Source organism: Electrona antarctica, assembly GCF_951216825.1.
Source record: "Electrona antarctica genome assembly, chromosome: 10".
Taxonomy (NCBI): Eukaryota; Metazoa; Chordata; class Actinopteri; order Myctophiformes; family Myctophidae; genus Electrona; species Electrona antarctica.
This window is the reverse complement of record NC_136791.1, coordinates 46,424,803-46,445,249: the sequence shown is the minus strand read 5'-3', so window position 1 is coordinate 46,445,249 and position 20,447 is coordinate 46,424,803. Positions and strand designations below refer to the sequence as shown.

General features: G+C 42.6%; 1 protein-coding gene across 2 annotated transcripts in view; it reads left to right on the top strand.

Moving 5' to 3' along the window:
* vps8 (VPS8 subunit of CORVET complex) overlaps positions 1-20,447 on the top strand; it is a 121,266-nt gene that overhangs the window by 38,535 nt on the left and 62,284 nt on the right. The window contains exons 12-22 of one of the 2 annotated variants that reach the window (XM_079512585.1): positions 1,542-1,649; positions 2,972-3,052; positions 5,402-5,503; positions 7,725-7,799; positions 9,284-9,319; positions 11,355-11,445; positions 11,933-11,979; positions 14,973-15,062; positions 16,006-16,052; positions 17,576-17,798; positions 18,983-19,072. In XM_079512585.1, the coding sequence (XP_079368711.1) occupies positions 1,542-1,649; positions 2,972-3,052; positions 5,402-5,503; positions 7,725-7,799; positions 9,284-9,319; positions 11,355-11,445; positions 11,933-11,979; positions 14,973-15,062; positions 16,006-16,052; positions 17,576-17,798; positions 18,983-19,072 (990 nt within the window). Of the gene's footprint in view, positions 1-1,541; positions 1,650-2,971; positions 3,053-5,401; positions 5,573-7,724; positions 7,800-9,283; positions 9,320-11,354; positions 11,446-11,932; positions 11,980-14,972; positions 15,063-16,005; positions 16,053-17,575; positions 17,799-18,982; positions 19,073-20,447 lie in introns of both variants that reach the window. The other variant, XM_079512584.1, reaches the window with a different exon arrangement.

The following is a 20,447-nucleotide window of genomic DNA, read 5'->3' as shown; positions in this document are numbered from 1 at the left end:
AGGAGCGGTGAGCTGCAGCCGTGCCGCGCTCGGGAATCATTTGATTAGTAGATTTGACCCCCCAATCCAACCCTTTGATGCCGAGTGCCAAGCAGGGAGGCATTGGGTCCCATTTTTACAGTCTTTGGTATGACCCGGCCGGGGATCGAACCCCGACCTCCCAGTTTCAGGGCGGACACTCTAACCACAAGGCCACTGTTTGGTGCATTGATCAGAGTCCGACGAAATACGACATTAGAGTTATATATTGTCATTTTGTCATGTTGTCATTTTTATATAGGCCTAGAGGGGGAAACATTATAGGCTACACGTGCATAGGTAAAGGCGCATCGATGTAACGGGTTTCAAATGAATATATAGATTGATTGTGGCAGCGGAGAGGTGCGCATGAGAGAAAAGGAGAGGAGCCGTGCGTGCAGGCAGGCAGAGACAATCAAGTGGGTGCTTGCGGAAAAGTTTACAGACAAAGGAGGACTATCTTTTGAGTGACAAAACATTTAGAGGTTCGGTAGGTCTATCTGGTTGGAATGATTTAAAAAACACTGTCATTTTTTTATTTGGAATCGCATCGGCACGCATTCTCGCTCCAAGGAAAGGAAATGTCAGTCGGGTCAAACCGACCATTCAATAATGTCCCTCCTCGATACATAGGCTACTGTAGATTCTGTCTGTGCCCTCCAGTCCGAATTGATTTATTTTTTATCGTCGCCACCATACATATTTATGCTATAAAGATGGCGTGTATAGTCAACATTTATTTATATCTATTGAGCTATGCGCTTGGTGGAAACAATACGCCAGTCAGTCAACACACCATATTTCACCATGTGTCTCCCTCAGTCGGTTCTGATAAGTTCTGGTTGTGTGTGTCTCCCTCAGTCGGACTCTGATGAGTTCTGGTCATGTGTCTCCCTCAGTCGGACTCTGATAAGTTCTGGTCGTGTGTCTCCCCCAGTCGGACTCTGATAAGTTCTGGTCATGTGTCTCCCTCAGTCGGACTCTGATAAGTTCTGGTCATGTGTCTCCCTCAGTCGGACTCTGATAAGTTCTGGTTGTGTGTGTCTCCCTCAGTCGGACTCTGATAAGTTCTGGTCATGTGTCTCCCTCAGTCAGACTCTGATAAGTTCTGGTCATGTGTCTCCCTCAGTCGGACTCTGATATGTTCTGGTCATGTGTCTCCCGCAGTCGGACTCTGATAAGTTCTGGTCATGTGTCTCCCTCAGTCGGACTCTGATAAGTTCTGGTCATGTGTCTCCCTCAGTCGGACTCTGATAAGTTCTGGTCATGTGTCTCCCTCAGTCGGACTCTGATAAGTTCTGGTTGTGTGTGTCTCCCTCAGTCGGACTCTGATAAGTTCTGGTCATGTGTGTCTCCCTCAGTCGGACTCTGATAAGTTCTGGTCATGTGTGTCTCCCTCAGTCGGACTCTGATAAGTTCTGGTCATGTGTGTCTCCCTCAGTCGGACTCTGATAAGTTCTGTTTGTGTGTGTCTCCCTCAGTCGGACTCTGATAAGTTCTGTTTGTGTGTGTCTCTCCCTCAGTCGGACCCTTCCAGTGTCCCTCAGCTGGCCTGGCAGTTTGTTCCCGTCCAGAAGGTGGTTAACCCCGTGTTGGCCTTCTGCAGAGGGAACAGCGTGCATTTCCTCCTGGTAAAACACTCCCACTTCAGTGTTGATTTTGACAGCACATTTTTGATAGTTTTGAATAGAATGTCATTTAGTTTTAATCATATTTTTATGACACCTGAAAATGTTTTAGTGTTAGTCTAGTTTTAGTCGACTAAATATCGTATGATTTCAGTCTACTAAATCTACAGTACATTTTTTGACGACTAAAATGTATGTTGGTGGCCTGGGCTCAGTGGTCCAGGCACCTTGGCTGGTAATCCAGTCTGGCAGTGTGCCGCGGGTTCGACTCCCGATCCCGACGGCCTTTACTGCATGTCATTCCTCCCCATCTCTCTCCCCATTTCCTATCAGCCTACTGTCTGTCCCTCCATAGAAAATATAAAATAAAGGCGAAAGCCACAAAAAAAAAAGAAAACATTTAAAAAATGTACAGTATGTTGGTGGGCCTTGATGGCATCATAATGGCTGATTTTAGACTTTGTTGCATGCTGAAAGTAGCCGATCTACAAGCTCACAGCACACTGCGATGCAACACGTGAGCTTGTAGAGCTGCTATTTTCTTCTGTTATTGACAAATCTTGAGTCTCTGGTACAAGCTCTTTTCAAACGGGGGGACCGTGGCCAAATTATGTTTCAATTTGTGTGTCCTTTTGAGAACCACTGATGCAGATAATGCTGCAATATGGATCAATGTGAACGCATAATCACTCCTTGTCTTGTTTAATGATTTGCACTAATCTCTCAGCGGATCACAGTGAGAGTTATTAATGACAGCAGTTTTCAGCAGTGGCTTCAACACAATAAGATGCTGTGCCACTATGCCACTGTTTACCAAACACTGGGTTGTGGGTCGCACACATTTCCATGGGTCCCTGTCCCTTTATTTTTGGTTTCCCACATTTTGTTTTGAATTATTATTATTGTTATTTTTCAAAGCATTCAAAAATATATATTTTTCATGAATTAAAAACAAAGTTCAATGATTTTTTTTCTTGTCATTTCATGAAGAAATCAAAGGAAAGTATAAGAAATTCCGTGAATTAGAAACCAAATGTTTAAGAAGTAGTTTTTTTCTCCCTGGAAATAAAAACGGTTTCCGAGGCTAAAGAAGTAGTGAAAATAGACGATCTACAAACTCACAACGCATCGCTTCGTACCGCATTCTAACTTGTAGATATCTGCTGTTTTCCTTTGTATGGATCCCCGGGCAAACTTTTTGGGGTCTTGAACTAAAAAGTGTGTGAACCACTGCACTAGACACACACACACAAGATAAGAGAACTAACTAGACTTTTCTGACGGAGCGTTTTGGAGGAACTGACTTTGTGCTCTGTTGTTCTCAGGTGAAGAAGGAAGACTCTGGGACCATCCATGTCATCAAACAGAGACAGCTCAGCCTCAACAGTGACATCATCAACCTGAGTGTGAGTACTGTGCACTAGGCATGTAACGATATATATCGTATATCGATATATATCGATATTATATCCCGACGATATGTATCGATTTATTAAAAAATAATAATAAAAAAAAAACTTTTCTTTAGTAGGGGGTAATAGTGTGTGATATGAAATGTGAGCTGTAATCATATTCCATCATATTCACGAGAGAAATGAGACAGACTCCATGCAGTCACTCTCAGTAGTAGAGGCCTGCAGAGGGGAGCTGTATGTGTCTGTGACACAGGTGATGGTCGTTATTGATGCTCATTAATACATCAAGGAAGGCAATTATGTTTCTGCACTGTCAAATAGGTCTACATCTATCCTAAGATGCCATCAAAGAAAAGAAGAATATGTTAACTCGAGCTAGGTTTAAACATGAAAGCATGTTTACAGTTGTTGCACAGAAATTAAGTAATTTTACATGAAACGTAATGCTACTTTTGCAATGTAGTTAAATAAAAATTGTGAAAAAAGCTTGGGGGGAAGATATAAATCATTACAAAATAATAATAATTGTGTTGAAAATATCGTGAAAAACCGTATCGTGAACCTCATATCGTGATACGTATCGTGAGTTGAGTGTATCGTTACATGCTTACTGTGCACACAAAGTAAAAGTACACACGAGTAAAAGTACAAAACTATTGCCATCAGAATATAGTACAGAAAGTAACAATTTGCGCAATGTCCCATTTCACAAGTTTTCAAAATGTATAAACATCTTTTGAAAATAGCTTACGGTACAAGTTACAACGCGTCGCTTTTGAGCTTGTAGATCAGCTATTTTCAAATTGCCAAAGTACATACTGTATAGGGCTGAAGTGGCTATGAATGATCTAAATCTACAATCTTCCACTCCACATCAAGGCTAGCCCCACCCTGGAGATTTTTAAATCCAACCTGAAAACACACCTTTTTAGTCTGGTTTTTAATAGAGCGTCGCAGTCCCGCCCCCTACCATGGACCAGGAAATGAATCCCAATGCATTTTTCCCATAGACATTTCTTAAAGTATTTATTTAAAGACGGTTACGCCGCGGACAAAGCCAACTCGAGTCGTGACAACTCATGACAACACAAACAATATTTTGGACCAAACAAATAATTACAAAGAAGAAAAACAACAAAAAAAGTGTTGTAACCTGCCGTTTTTTTCTTCTTTCTAATTATTTTTTCGGCCCCAAAAATTGTGTTTGTTGTCATGATTTGTCACGACTCGAGTTGGCTTTGTCCGCGGCGTAAACGTCTTTAAATAAATACTTTCTGAAATGTCTATGAGGAAAATGAACGGAGAATCATTTCCTGGTCCATGGTACGGAGCGGGACTGCGACGCTCTATACAGTGGGAAGTTTAGTGTTTATTGTTGTTCATTGTTTTGTTGTTATTTTGTTTGTTTTGGCCTGTTTTCGATTGTATTACATGTTGTGTTATTGCACTGTGATGGACTACGGTCTACCTGTTCTGGAAAGCACTTTGGGTCAACTGCTGTTGTTTTTAAATGTGCTATATAAATATAATTGTCTTGACTTGACTTGACTACAAAGTAACTATTAACTAAAGTTTTCAAATAACTGTAGTGGAGTAAAACATTTTTTTCTCTGAGATGTAGTGGAGGAGAAGTAAAAGCATTGAATATTGGAAATACTCCAGTAAAGTAAAAATACCTCAAAATTGTACTTACATACAGTACTCAATTAAATACTTAGTTACTTTACGCAACTGGAAATAACTGGCTGTAGCATGCCTTGATTGACCTGGGGGGGGGGGGGGGGGGGTCAGACATCAGAATCTAGTATTCATCAACTCTTATGTAATAAATTGCTTTATTGATCCGTTAAAAACCTGTGATACACGCATTTCCCAGTGGTTCCCAAACTGGGGGTCGGGACCCCAAATTATTTTGGGGGTCCCCAGTTGTTTAGCTTAATGTGCAACATTTTCTCACTCAACGGTAAACAAACCAACATGTGCGTATACAGGGTATCTGCTGCACAATTCTAAGGTTACAATTTAATGACTTTTAAGACCTTTTTTTAATACCAAATTGTCAAATATTACGGACGAAAGAGGCAAACATTGTGAAAATAGCTAATCTGCACCTCACTGCAAGGCTATTTTCACAATATTTAATGTGCAGAACCGAGTCAAATCAAATTGAATGCCTCAACTCCTACAAGTTCAAGTGCTTGTCAGGGTGGGAGGTTCAAATATTATGATTATTTTGGTGTGGGTCACGGCCTCAAAAGTTTGCGAAACCCTTGCCCTCAGTGTGTTTACCTTTCTGAAACATGTGTGTGTGTGTGTGTGTGTGCGTGTGTGCGTGCATAGTGGATCAACAGCCGCACCCTGGTCCTGGTGGACAGTCATGAGAAGCTGCAGGTTGTGGACCGTCCCAGCCAGGAGGTCCTGGAGACGCTGGACTTGGACCAGGTGCAACTGGTCTATAACAGCCGACACTTTAAATCGCTGGCCACCGGGGGCAACGTCTCACAGGCACTGGTGAGGGATTCAGAGCAGGGTGCTGGGTGTTTAGGACCAGAGGTCAGTGTAGTTTATGGTTCAGGATTAGGGATTAGATTTCACTATGGTTCAGGATTATGTTTCACTGGTCCAGGACTAGTTTTCACTATAGTTCAGGATTAGGTTTCACTATGGATCAGGATTAGTTTTCACTATGGTTCAGGATTAGGTTTCACTATGGTTCAGGATTAGGTTTTAGGTTTCACTATGGTTCAGGATTAGGTTTCACTATGGTTCAGGATTAGTTTTCACTATGGTTCAGGATTAGGTTTCACTATGGTTCAGGATTAGGGATTAGTTTTCACTATGGTCCAGGATTAGCTTTCACTATGGTTCAGGAGTAGGGATTAGGTTTCACTATGGTTCAGGATTAGGTTTCACTATGGTTCAGGATTAGGGATTAGGTTTCACTATGGTTCAGGATTAGGGATTAGGTTTCACTATGGTTCAGGATTAGGTTTCACTATGGTTCAGGATTAGGGATTAGGTTTCACTATGGTTCAGGATTAGGTTTCACTATGGTTCAGGATTAGGGATTATGTTTCACTATGGTTCAGGATTAGGTTTCACTATGGTTCAGGATTAGGGATTAGGTTTCACTATGGTTCAGGATTAGGTTTCACTGTGGTTCAGGATTAGGTTTCACTATGGTTCAGGATTAGGTTTCACTATGGTTCAGGATTAGGGATTAGGTTTCACTATGGTCCAGGATTAGTTTTCACTATGGTCCAGGATTAGTTTTCACTATGGTTCAGGATTAGTTTTCACTATGGTTCAGGATTAGTTTTCACTATGGTCCAGGATTAGGTTTCACTATGGTTCAGGATTAGTTTTCACTATGGTTCAGGATTAGTTTTCACTATGGTTCAGTATTAGTTTTCACTATGGTCCAGGATTAGTTTTCACTATGGTCCAGGATTAGTTTTCACTATGGTTCAGGATTAGTTTTCACTATGGTTCAGTATTAGTTTTCACTATGGTCCAGGATTAGGTTTCACTATGGTTCAGGATTAGTTTTCACTATGGTTCAGGATTAGTTTTCACTATGGTTCAGTATTAGTTTTCACTATGGTCCAGGATTAGTTTTCAGAGTAGGGATTAGTTTTCACTATGGTTCAGGATTAGGTTTCACTATGGTTCAGGATTAGTTTTCACTTTGGTTCAGGATCAGTTTTCACTATGGTTCAGGATTAGTTTTCACTATGGTTCAGGATTAGGTTTCACTATGGTTCAGGATTAGTTTTCACTATGGTTCAGGATTAGTTTTCACTATGGTTCAGGATTAGGTTCCACTATGGTTCAGGATTAGGTTCCACTATGGTTCAGGATTAGTTTTCACTATGGTTCAGGATTAGTTTTCACTATGGTTCAGGATTAGTTTTCACTATGGTTCAGGATTAGTTTTCACTATGGTTCAGGATTAGTTTTCACTATGGTTCAGGATTAGTTTTCACTATGGTTCAGGATTAGTTTTCACTATTGGTTCAGGATTATTTTTCACTATGGTTCAGGATTAGGTTTCACTATGGTTCAGGATTAGGTTTCACTATGGTCCAGGATTAGGTTTCACTATGGTTCAGGATTAGTTTTCACTATGGTTCAGGATTAGTTTTCACTATGGTTCAGGAGTAGGGATTAGTTTTCACTATGGTTCAGGAGTAGGGATTAGTTTTCACTATGGTTCACAGTGATAGTGGAAAGGTGAAGCAAGGCTAGAGGGTCACCACTACGGGTGATTGTCACGTTTGATTTCTTCCTCTGAAGATTCAGTCTCAACTGTAGTGTAAATTAACGATGTCCGTGGATCATACCAATTTGGCAGCGGGGGAGACTGTAACTTCAAAGGGAATGTGCACGGTCCAATCAGGAGGCAGGGCTCCAAACTCTAATTCTCCAACCCCCTGCCTCTCTCTCTGTGTGTGTGTGTGTGTGTGTGTGTGTGTGTGTGTGTGTGTGTGTGTGTGTGTGTGTGTGTGTGTGTGTGTGTGTGTGTGTGTGTGTGTGTGTGTGTGTGTGTGTGTGTGTGTGTGTGTGTGTGTGTGTGTGTGTGACTGTGTGTGTGTGTGTGTGTGTGACTGTGTGTGTGTGTGTGTGTGTGTGTGTGTGCACTAACATTGTTGATGCGTTTCAGGCTTTAGTAGGTGAGAAGGCCTGCTACCAATCAGTTTCCAGCTACGCAGGACAGATTGTCTATCTGGGCACTAAGGTACTTGTACACTGTGTGTGTGTGTGTGTGTGTGTGTGTGTGTGTGTGTGTGTGTGTGTGTGTGTGTGTGTGTGTGTGTGTGTGTGTGTGTGTGTGTGTGTGTGTGTGTGTGTGTGTGTGTGTGTGTGTGTGTGTGTGTGTGTGTGTGTGTGTGTGTGTGTGTGTGTGTGTGTGCGCACGTGCAAATGTCAGTTATGTGTTGTCAGGAAATGAGATCACACATACTCTGGGTTTCCTGCCGACACGGTGGCTGGTTTTGATGGTTATCAATGGTCTATTTGGCTGTGTGTGTGTGTGTGTGTAGTGCACACGTGCATGTCTGTGTGCGTGTGGTGTGTTTCAAATAAAAGATAAGAGAGATACCAGGATGCAGAATCACATAGATGTCACAGGGAGTACATTTGCTCACATAAATAGTGCAGTAGGCTTACATCACTCCTGTGTCCTAGTCATGGATATAAAATTAGGCTAGCTTTGTGTAGATATGTAGTTGAAAGTAGGCCAGTGTGCAAACAAGCCCAGTATTACACACACACACACACACACACACACACACACACACACACACACACACACACAAGCTGGTCCTGTTTGAACATGCAGTGGAACCTTGAACCGGCTTCGTTTCAAGCAGTGTTAATTTTGTCTGACTGAAACTATGAAGAAAAATGATTGACTACATTTTTTTCACTGACTAAATAAGAACAACCGATACAAAGTAGACTAAAATGTTAGGGAGGGACTGGAGAAGAGCTCCAGTAGAACTAAAAGATAAGTCATTTTATGCTTTGTTGTGCTCTGGTGTTGCAAAATAGCAGATCTACAAGCTCGCGAGCTTGTAGATCACAATACAATTAGGCATAATGTATTAATTCCACGGACGCATATATCGGCATCGGTCGATATCGGTTGATATCAGTATCGTAAATTAGGAGTTGGACAGTATCGGGATATTTGCAAAAAAAAAAAAGTTAATATCGGACATCCCTAACTCAAATTTAAATATTTAAATATGTTTGACCTCAAGCCATGCAGGACAGCTCTGCTCTGCCACCTCTGTGTGTGTGTGTGTGTGTGTGTGTGTGTGTGTGTGTGTGTGTGTGTGTGTGTGTGTGTGTGTGTGTGTGTGTGTGTGTGTGTGTGTGTGTGTGTGTGTGTGTGTGTGTGTGTGTGTGTGTGTGTGTGTGTGTGTGTGTGTGTGTGTGTGTGTGTGTGTGTGGTGGAAACACATTCAGTGGTTTCAACAAGGAAGCGACTGCTGCACCAAATTGGAAAGATTCTCTGAGAGTGTGATGATCAGAATGTATTTCCTACTCGTTGATCCGTAATGAATGCGTTAAATATTGGTTCGTGTCCTCTTGGTGGAAAAGACATCTGTGTGCTTGCTGGAACCAGTTCCTCTTTCGTGTGTGTGTGTGTGTGCGTGTGAGCGTGCGTGTCTGTCTCTAACCAGTGCTGCGTTGCTCTCTCTCTCTCTCTTGCAGTCGGCTCACATTATGACTCTGAGGAACTGGAGAGAGGTATGTGAACCTGAACCAAAATGACATAATTCTGCATGGGTGATATACGCATCATTAATACCAGTTTGTACATGGACTACTGCCTTTTCACTTTTCCAGGTAGAGTAGCTTTACTATGTCATTAGGAGCACACCATACTGTACAGTTACTGTACATATATATGTATATATATATACAGTATATATAGTATATATACTGTACTACAGTATATATACTGCTAAAAGTTTAGCGTGAAACATTAGCAAAGTAGAACTATCACCATCACTGACCAGGGGGGGCCCATTGTCTTAACATGTAGCTTAAAGGAGTAGTTCACCCCCAACAAATTACTTATTTTCTATCAATTAATACACACCCCATGAAGCCTTGAATTCATTTTCTTGTCGCATTCCTGAGCCAATCATGTGATCATCATATCAATAGGACTCTGGCTCAGGAATGCGACAAAAACAACAATCTCTATGAATCCAAGGGTTCATGGGGTGTGTAATTGATAGAAAATAAGTCATTTTACTGTGATCTACTCCTTTAAATGCTTTGAATTGGCATTGATTGTGTCTTATTTCTAAGATCTCACAGAATGCCTCCATCCAGTGGTTTCTACAAGTAGGCTATATTATCCCATTCTGGACGGGAACCCCGTTTTGGTGTTTTAACTAAGCATTATGTTATACTTTAGCTATTGAAAAATAGCAGATCTACAAGCTCATAGCGCGCCACCGAGTGGCGCGCTACGAGCTTGTAGGTCTGCTATTTTTGAAAAATCGTAAAAATGTGGCACAAATCTTTGAATATATATTCTTTCAGAGCCAACGTTTTTCTTATTTCGACGTCAGGCCTAATTGGGTTATTACTTATTATTATCATCACCATTGCTAGTTGTGGGTGGCTCTGCGATGACTGCTCTCTCCCTTTTAGTGATAATGAGAGGCAGTTAGCAGCACCGGAGTCAAACGGTGTCTCTGCATACTAAACAGAGTAGGAGACACAGATGAGTGAGGTCTACGATCAATGGAGGATTGTGTCATTTACATCAGTGGTTCCCAAACTTTTGCATCTCAAGGACCCCCAAATTGACACTAATTAGCCCGTGGACCCCCATTTGAAAAGATATGCCAGGGACCCCCCCATAAGAGAAGAGTTTTACGGCTCTAGCAGTGATTTTTAACCCGTTTAATTTCAAGGACCCCCCAGTTTGACATGCATTAGTCTACGGACCCCCCATTTAATGGCATTTCTATCTCTGGGACCCCCAATTTATATTGTAAAATCAATGCTAAATTAACTCTGAGAGTGTACAAATGTGTACAACACTCTCTGAGTTACAGACCCATAAGGGTCCATTTGGTTCCAAATTATCATTTAGCTGGGTCCCCCCTGGAACTCCCTCAAGTACCCCTGGGGGTCCCCGGACCCCACTTTGGGAACCACTGTTTTACATGGCACCCAGCCAAAACGGCAGACTAAATCTTGCTCTCTCTCTCTCTGTCTCTCTCTCTCTCTCTCTCTGTCTGTCTCTCTCTCTCTCTCTCTCTCTCTCTCTCTCTCTCTCTCTCTCTCTCTGTCTCTGTCTCTGTCTCTGTCTCTGTCTCTGTCTCTCTCTCTGTCTCTGTCTCTCTCTCTCTCTCTCTGTCTCTGTCTCTCTCTCTCTCTCTCTCTCTGTCTCTCTCTCTCTCTCTCTGTCTCTCTCTCTCTCTCTGTCTCTGTCTCTGTCTCTCTCTCTCTCTCTGTCTCTGTCTCTGTCTCTCTCTCTCTCTCTCTCTCTCTCTCTCTCTCTCTCTCTGTCTCTGTCTCTGTCTCTCTCTCTCTCTCTGTCTCTGTCTCTGTCTCTCTCTCTCTCCTCTCTCTCTCTCTCTCTCTCTCTCTCTCTGTCTCTGTCTCTCTCTCTCTCTCTCTCTCTCTCTCTCTCTCTCTCTCTCTCTGTCTCTGTCTCTGTCTCTCTCTCTCTCTCTCTCTCTCTCTTCTCTCTCTCTCTCTCTCTCTCTCTCTCTCCTCTCTCTCTCTCTCTCTCTCTCTCCCCCCCCTCCCTCCACAGCGCGTGGACTGCTTGTTGAAGCAGGAGCGTTTCGTGGAGGCTCTGTCGCTTGCCTGGTCTTTCCATGAGGGCACTGCCAAGGCTGTGCTGGGTATAGACACACTCAAAACACACATTCCACCAATACACACCAGTCAATCAGCTGCATGAATCATATTGGCAATCAGATCTGATACAGAAATTAATATTACCTACTGTCTGTCATGGATATATATTTACATTGCTGGCCCACGATAACCTACCTGGCTGACTTCACTTTCTCAGATCCACCCTTCCCTCTCTCCCCTCCATAGTTGAAGGGAGAGGTGATGACATCATCAATATTAATAGGATGTCAGAGATTCACAGGGCCGTTTAGTCCCCATCTTGTTTTGTAAATGAAATGGTGTGTGTGTGTGTGTGTGTGTGCGTGTGTGCGTGCGTGCGTGCGTGAGCGCGTGCGTGAGCGCGTGCGTGCGCGCGCAATCACAAAATGATAATATGGATAAATATGAGTCCCAGTCCCATTTATGAATATAGTATGATGCACCCTTTAGCCTTCTGTTCAAAAATACAATAATACACTGTGTTTCTGCTAGGTCTGTTTGGAGACCCAGCAAAGAGGAAAGGAGTGGTCGCTGACAAGGTAGGAAGAGAGCCTCTGATCATAGTTTTCCCACCCCCCTCAAACCAAAATGTTGTGCGGCTTTGTTCTGCTTATTGTCGGTGTTAATTCTGTCAACTAAAACTATGCCGAAAACATTTAAGCCTGACCTCAAAATTAAAAAAAAATCTTCTAAATCCTCCAGTTTTCTGAAATAAATATTTTCACGATTTTTCAAAAATAGCAGACCTACAAGCTCGTAGCGCGCCACTCGGTGGCGCGCTATGAGCTTGTAGATCTGCTATTTTTCAATAGCTAAATTATAACATAATGTTTAAAACACCAAAAGGGGTTCCCGCCCAAAATGGGATAAAGACCAAATAAAAACTAAGCAATTATGACAAACTATGACTAAATATATTGACAATTTCGTCAACAAATAAAAACCAGACAAAAACATTTGGTTGTGCAATTCATGCTTGGCTGTATGCACTGATGTCTTTCTCCGAAAATAGCTGATCTGTAGTGGTGCGACATTTTGTGAGCTTGTAGACGTGCGATTTTCGGCACCTATACCAAGTATAAATCAGGCAAGAGGACATTTTTTTTATTTATTTTTTTCTATTTTTATTTTTTTTGCAAGAGGACATTTTAGTGGAATAAATCGACTGTAGATTTAGTCGACTAAAATCGTATGATTTTGTCAACTAAAACTAGCCTAAAACAAAAACATTTCAGACGATGAAAAATATGACTTGAAGTATTCCAAAGACTATGACTAAGACTATAAAACTGCATAGAAATGTTTCTGTCTTTGTGCTGTTCGTGCATCATCTTTCTGTCTGTGTGCTGTTCGTCCATCATCTTTCTGCCTTTGTGCTGTTCGAGCATCATCTTTCTGTCTGTGTGCTGTTCGTCCATCATCTTTCTGTCTGTGTGCTGTTCGTGCATCATCTTTCTGTCTGTGTGCTGTTCGTCCATCATCTTTCTGCCTTTGTGCTGTTCGAGCATCATCTTGCTGTCTTTGTGCTGTTCGTGCATCATCTTTCTGTATTTGTGCTGTTCGTGCATCATCTTTCTGTCTGTGTGCTGTTCGTGCATCATCTTTCTGCCTTTGTGCTGTTCGTGCATCATCTTTCTGCCTTTGTGCTGTTCGTGCATCATCTTTCTGTCTTTGTGCTGTTCGTGCATCATCTTTCTGTCTTTGTGCTGTTCGTGCTTCATCTTTCTGTCTGTGTGCTGTTCGTGCATCATCTTTCTACCTGTGTGTTGTTCGTGTATCATCTTTCTGCCTGTGTGCTGTTCGTGCATCATCTTTCTGTCTGTGTGCTGTTCGTGCATCATCTTTCTACCTGTGTGTTGTTCGTGCATCATCTTTCTGCCTGTGTGCTGTTCGTGCATCATCTTTCTGTCTTTGTGCTGTTCGTGCATCATCTTTCTGTCTGTGTGTTGTTCGTGTATCATCTTTCTATCTTTGTGCTGTTCGTGCATCATCTTTCTGTCCTGTGTGCTGTTCGTGCATCTTTCTGTCTTTGTGCTGTTCGTGCATCTTTCTGTCTTTGTGCTGTTCGTGCATCATCTTTCTGTCTTTGTGCTGTTCGTGTATCATCTTTCTGTCTTTGTGCTGTTCGTGCTTCATCTTTCTGCCTGTGTGCTGTTCGTGCATCATCTTTCTGTCTTTGTGCTGTTCGTGCATCATCTTTCTACCTGTGTGTTGTTCGTGTATCATCTTTCTGCCTGTGTGCTGTTCGTGCATCATCTTTCTGTCTTTTTGCTGTTCGTGCATCATCTTTCTGTCTGTGTGTTGTTCGTGTATCATCTTTCTGTCTTGGTGCTGTTCGTGCATCATCTTTCTGTCCTGTGTGCTGTTCGTGCATCTTTCTGTCTTTGTGCTGTTCGTGTATCATCTTTCTGTCTTTGTGCTGTTCGTGTATCATCTTTCTGTCTGTGTGCTGTTCGTGCATCATCTTTCTGTCTTTGTGCTGTTCGTGCATCATCTTTCTGTCCTGTGTGCTGTTCGTGCATCATCTTTCTGCCTGTGTGCTGTTCGTGCATCATCTTTCTGTCTGTGTGCTGTTCGTGCATCATCTTTCTGTCCTGTGTGCTGTTCGTGCATCATCTTTCTGTCCTGTGTGCTGTTCGTGCATCATCTTTCTGTCCTGTGTGCTGTTCGTGCATCATCTTTCTGTCCTGTGTGCTGTTCGTGCATCATCTTTCTGTCTGTGTGCTGTTCGTGCATCATCTTTCTGTCTGTGTGCTGTTCGTGCATCATCTTTCTGTCTGTGTGCTGTTCATGCATCATCTTTCTGCCTGTGTGCTGTTCATGCATCATCTTTCTGTCTGTGTGCTGTTCGTGCATCATCTTTCTGTCTGTGTGCTGTCCGTGCATCATCTTTCTGTCCTGTGTGCTGTTCGTGCATCATCTTTCTGTCTTTGTGCTGTCCGTGCATCATCTTTCTGTCTGTGTGCTGTTTGTGCGTCATCTTTCTGTCCTGTGTGCTGTTCGTGCATCATCTTTCTGCCTGTGTGCTGTTCGTGCATCATCTTTCTGTCTTTGTGCTGTTCGTGCATCATCTTTCTGTCCTGTGTGCTGTTCGTGCATCATCTTTCTGTCCTGTGTGCTGTTCGTGCATCATCTTTCTGTCCTGTGTGCTGTTCGTGCATCATCTTTCTGTCCTGTGTGCTGTTCGTGCATCATCTTTCTGTCCTGTGTGCTGTTCGTGCATCATCTTTCTGTCCTGTGTGCTGTCCGTGCATCATCTTTCTGTCTTTGTGCTGTTCGTGCATCATCTTTCTGTCCTGTGTGCTGTTCGTGCATCATCTTTCTGTCTGTGTGCTGTTCGTGCATCATCTTTCTGTCTTTGTGCTGTCCGTGCATCATCTTTCTGTCTTTGTGCTGTTCGTGCATCATCTTTCTGTCTGTGTGCTGTTCGTGCATCATCTTTCTGTCCTGTGTGCTGTTCGTGCATCATCTTTCTGTCCTGTGTGCTGTTCGTGCATCATCTTTCTGTCCTGTGTGCTGTTCGTGCATCCAGATGGTAGAGATTCTGTTCCAGTTTGCAGAGCGCTCGCTGAAGAAGTGTCCGGAACACGGCAAGATTCAACTCATGGAGCAACACTTCCAGGTGCCAGAACCCATTGTTGTTGTTAAAGCCCTTTGAGGGTTTTTTACTTTCACTTATTGTTTTCACATTTCTATATCTGTAAGACATTACAAGTACCGTAGTTATTTTCTATATCTGATGTTTTGGAAACGTCTTTAACCCATTTTGGGCGGGAACCCCTTTTGGTGTTAGCATTATGTTAATGCTTTAGCTATTGAAAAATAGCAGATCTACAAGCTCATAGTGCGCCACCGAGTGGCGCGCTACGAGCTTGTAGGTCTGCTATTTTTGAAAATTCGAAGAACGACTGACATAGAAACATAGCTTTTTCAGAAAACTGTCAGGATGTAGAAGACATTTTTAGAATCTGATCTCAGGTCAAAATGGGTTAAAGGCTTTTAAGCTGTTGTTAACACAGTCGGTGCCGGGATTTCTTTCAAAATAACAGCTCGGGGGGCCGTGCAGATATGGGCCGCTTTTACTCTGTAAAGCCCCCCCCCCCCCCTCTTCCGGTCCGGAAAAAAAACGGTGGAATATTTTTTGCTCGCTTACCTCTAACATTACGGTAATCATCGCTGATGATCGCTCGCGTTCATATTTGGAACGAGAGGCATGTTGAAGTCAGAAATTAGGAGCTTAGTTAGTATATCCATCTGATCAAAACCACGGAGAGCGCCCTAGATGAGCAGATACGAGGCATTCTTTCTGCAGCGGTAAACAGGGAAGTGAACGGCAGCGTGGATGAACGAAGAGCGAAGAGTATGGTGGCCTTGGTGTCCAACTAAAAAAAAAAACGGAATATTCTTCTCTCGTCCGTTGAATCCGTCGGTTGGATTCCCTATGACGTTTCCAGACGTCGTGCGGATCATGGAATGTGTTAATAAAAGACAACTCCAATCTTATTTTATAGCGCTCTATGAGGTTGAAAATCACGATTAGTAAATCTCTCTCTCTTTCTCTCTAGGAAGTAGTCCCTGTCATGGTCGATTACTGTCTGTTGCTGCAGAGGACGTAAGTGTCTCACGCACGCACGCACACACACACACACACACACACACACACACACACACACACACACACACACACACACACACACACACACACACACACACACACTGTCTTGTCCTGTTTTGCACTTGTCCTAAATAAGTTGTAAATGCACGCTGCTGTCCACCAAACCAAATTCCTAACATGTCAACATGTCATGGCAGTAAAGGCTTTTGATTCTGACTAAAGAGGGAGACTGACACAAGGAAATTACACCAGTATCTTTTCTAAAAAGATTTGTGATAGTGCTATGCAACTAAAAACAGAATCAGAGAGGCCGATCACAGCAGCATACCCCAGTTCAAATATGATTATCCCATTTTGGGCGGGAACCCCTTTTGGTGTTAGCCTTATGTTATGCTTTAGCTATTGAAAAATAGCAGATCTACAAGCTTTAAATTGAAGAACGACTGACATAGAAACATAGCTTTCAGGATGTAGAAGACATTTTTAATATCTGATCTCAGGTCAAAATGTAAGTAAAGGGGGTCACGGCCTGAAAAGGGCGAGAACCAATGCTATTCTGCTGTTCCAAGTGCACTGCATGCCCCCGGCACATGTAGCTATATTCTGCTCTCGCTATAAATAAGCCATCTTGGTGAACTTGCCTACATGAAGACTTGTAACAACCAGATGTACTGTATTTTGTATTATGAGCCATGTTTTCCTGAGCAATACTATAGTCCCTAGTAGGGCATTCACTTCTAGTCATTTTTACTAGTTGACTAGTTGCCTAGTTTACTAGTCGACTAGTTGTTTAACCACCTATTATGTTGAACCCCCCCCCCCCTTTTTTGGGGGGGAAATAGATATTTGTACAAACTGTGTACATTGGTGACTACAACTATAATCTACCTGATCTTGAGGCCTACAAAATCGGGTAAAAAAAAAAAAGAAAACTTTTTTTTAATTTTTTTTTATCAACTAGTCAACTAGTACCAGCAAGGTCGACTAGTGGATTTACTAGTAAACTAGTCGACTAGTTGCTTAATGCCCTAGTCCCTAGTTCTGTGCTGTGCAAGGCAGTCTAGAGAAGCCTAGGACACACACACACACACACACACACACACACACACTGTAATGACATACCCAAAAGAGGGATCAATTAAGATGATCAATATGTTTTTATAATCCTTTAAATGGATTGCCCACGCGTGTGCGTGTGTGTGTGTGTGTGTGTGTGTGTGTGCGTGCGCGTCCCCTAGAGAGTCTAGGGGACACACACACACTGTAATGAGTCATGACATACCCAAAAGAGGGATCAATTAAGATTATCAATATGTTTTTATAATCCTTTAAATGGATTGCGTGCGCGCGTGCGCGCGTGTGCGTGCGTGCGTGCACGTCCCCTAGAGTCTAGGGGACACACACGCACTGTAATGAGTCATGACATACCCAAAAGAGGGATCAATTAAGATTATCAATATGTTTTTATAATCCTTTAAATGGATTGCCCGTGTGCGTTTCTCTTTCACCCTCCAATCCAGCGACCTGCTCTTCAACCAGATCTACGGTCGGCTGGCGGAGAACGTGGTCGCCCGGGGCGTGTTCCTGGAGTCCCTGGAGTCCTACATCATCAGCGAGCGCCTGGGTCACCTGACCACGGCCGTCATGAAGGACCTGCTGGCTCATTACCACGGAAACGGCATGATGGACAGCCTGGAGAGCTGCATAGTGCACCTGGACGTGACGAGTCTGGACATACAGCAGGTCTGCGTGCATGCTAGGGCATTAAGCAACTAGTCGACTAGTTTACTAGTATTAAAGAGGGAGACTGACACAGAGACTGACTAGTTTACTAGTCGACTAGTTTACTAGTCGACTAGTAAATCCACTAGTCGACCTTGTTGGTACTAGTTGACTAGTTGATAAAAAATAAAAATATTTTTTCCCCCGATTTTGTAGGCCCCAAGATCAGGTAGATTATAGTGATAGTCACCAATGTACACAGTTTTTTAAATGTACATATATTTATTTCCAAAAAAAACAAAAACTATTTTTTTTTCTTTTTTTTTTACATAATGGTTAAACAACTAGTCGACTAGTAAACTAGGCAACTAGTCAACTAGTAAAAATGACTAGAAGTGAATGCCCTACTGCATGCATGCACTTATGTGTCAAACAAATTATCAAAATCTACAAAGTAAATGGCAACTAAAGTTTTCAAATAATTATAGTGGAGTAAAAATACAATTATAAACATGCCTCAAAATTGTACTGCAGTTCAGTAAATGCAGGCCCACTTAGTCACTTTCCACCGTTGAGCTAGATAACGTTAAACAATCATTGGCGACAGTTTCTCCACCGCTGTGTGGTTTCCTAGAAGAAACGGTTTTCAGATCAAAGCCTTTTTCTTTGTTCTCTCCCTTTTTATAGTTCTCTTTGATCCAGAATACACTACACAATACTGAGGTGTTGTCACTTGTTCTAAGTAACACCATTTCGTAGGGCTGTGAATCTTTGGGTCTCCCACGATTCGATTCGATTCCGATTCTTGGGGTCACGATTCGATTCAAAATCTCAATCCAAAAGCATTTTTTTCCAGATTCAAAACGATTTTCTATTCAAAATGATTCTAGATTCAATACATAGGATTTCATCACAATCTACTCCAGTCTTGAACTGAAGTGAACTTGAAAATGACTGAAGACATGATGTTTACTGTGATTAGGGTGAGCTTACATTTCATATCACAAACACCATGTAGTGAAAACTCCTGTAACTGTAACCAGATTTATTTATTTTTTAAATCGATTTTTGGAAATTATGAATCGATTTTGAATCGTTCATAACGGAATCGCGATTCTAATTCGAATCGATTTTTTTTGACACCCCTACCATTTTGTGTGTGTGTGTGTGTGTGTGTGTGTGCGTTTGTATTACTCTGTGACTAGGTGGTCCAGATGTGTTGGGAGAACCAGCTCTATGATGCTGTGATATATGTTTTCAACAGTGGCATCAATGAGTATATCACACCTATGGAGGTAAGACCACATCCTGCCATCGACATGTACACCGCGCACTGAAATCAGCTTTACTGGACGTTCAATTATCCATGACTTAACCCATTTAGGCCTGACCTCAAAATTTAAAAAAAATCTTCTAAATCCTCCAGTTTTCTGAAATAAATATTTTCACGATTTTTAAAAAATAGCAGACCTACAAGCTCGTAGCGCGCCACTCGGTGGCGCGCTATGAGCTTGTAGATCTGCTATTTTTCAATAGCTAAATTTACAATTTACAATTTACAATTTAGCAGACGCTCTTAATCCAGAGCGACTTACATTAAGCAATAACAAAAAGCATGGCATACATCACATGTATAAAAAGTAGTTATCATGAATCATGCGTAAACTAAGAACGTAACAGTGGAGTATCTATGTAAACTATACATACTATACTATATAATATATTATACATGTGTACTATAAAGTGCTATGACTACATAAAGTGCAATTCTAGAGCTGTCTACATAACAAGCTATAAGTCTGTTTAAAATACTATCTAAGTCTACATAATGTGCTATCTAAGGGGCTAGGCTAGGGCAAGTGCTACGGGCCATGGTGGAGTCTGAAGAGGTGGGTTTTCAGACTACGGCGGAAGATTGGGAGTGAGGCTGCAGTTCTGACTGCAATGGGAAGTGCATTCCATAGTTTTGGAGCCAGAAGGGAGAAGAGTTTGGGACGTGTGGAGCGTTGTCCCGGCGTTTTTAGTGAAGGTACCTCCAGCTTCCCTGCGTTGGCTGATCTGAGTGAGCGGGAGGGTTTGTAGGGTACGATCATACTTGTGAGATATGGGGGGGCCATGCCTTTGGTTGCTTTGAATGCCAGCATCAGAGTTTTGTATTCTGTGCGGGCAGCGACCGGGAGCCAATGGAGCGAGCGGAGAAGGGGGGAGACGTGTGAGAATTTAGGTTGGTTGAAGACCAAGCGTGCTGCGGCATTTTGGATCAGTTGGAGGGGCTTAAGTGCACATGCCGGTAGGCCAGTAAGGAGGGAGTTGCAATAGTCAAGTTTTGACAAGACTGTTGTCTGGATTAGGAGCTGGGCTGACTCCTGGGTGAGGAACGGTCTAATTCGTCGTATGTTGTAGAGTGTAAACCTACAGGATCTAGTGACAGCTGTGATGTGTGTTTTGAACGAGAGCTGACTGTCCAGGACAACACCAAGGTTCCTGGCTGTCGGGACAGACTTTACCAGGGCGTTGTCTACGGAGATAGTTAGCTCCCGCATAGGGCAGGACTTAGCTGGGAAGAACAGAAGCTCAGTTTTGTCTGGGTTCAGCTTGAGGTGGTTGGAAGACATCCACTGTGAGATGTCAGCCAGGCATGCAGTGATGCGCTCTTCTACCTGGGTGGCA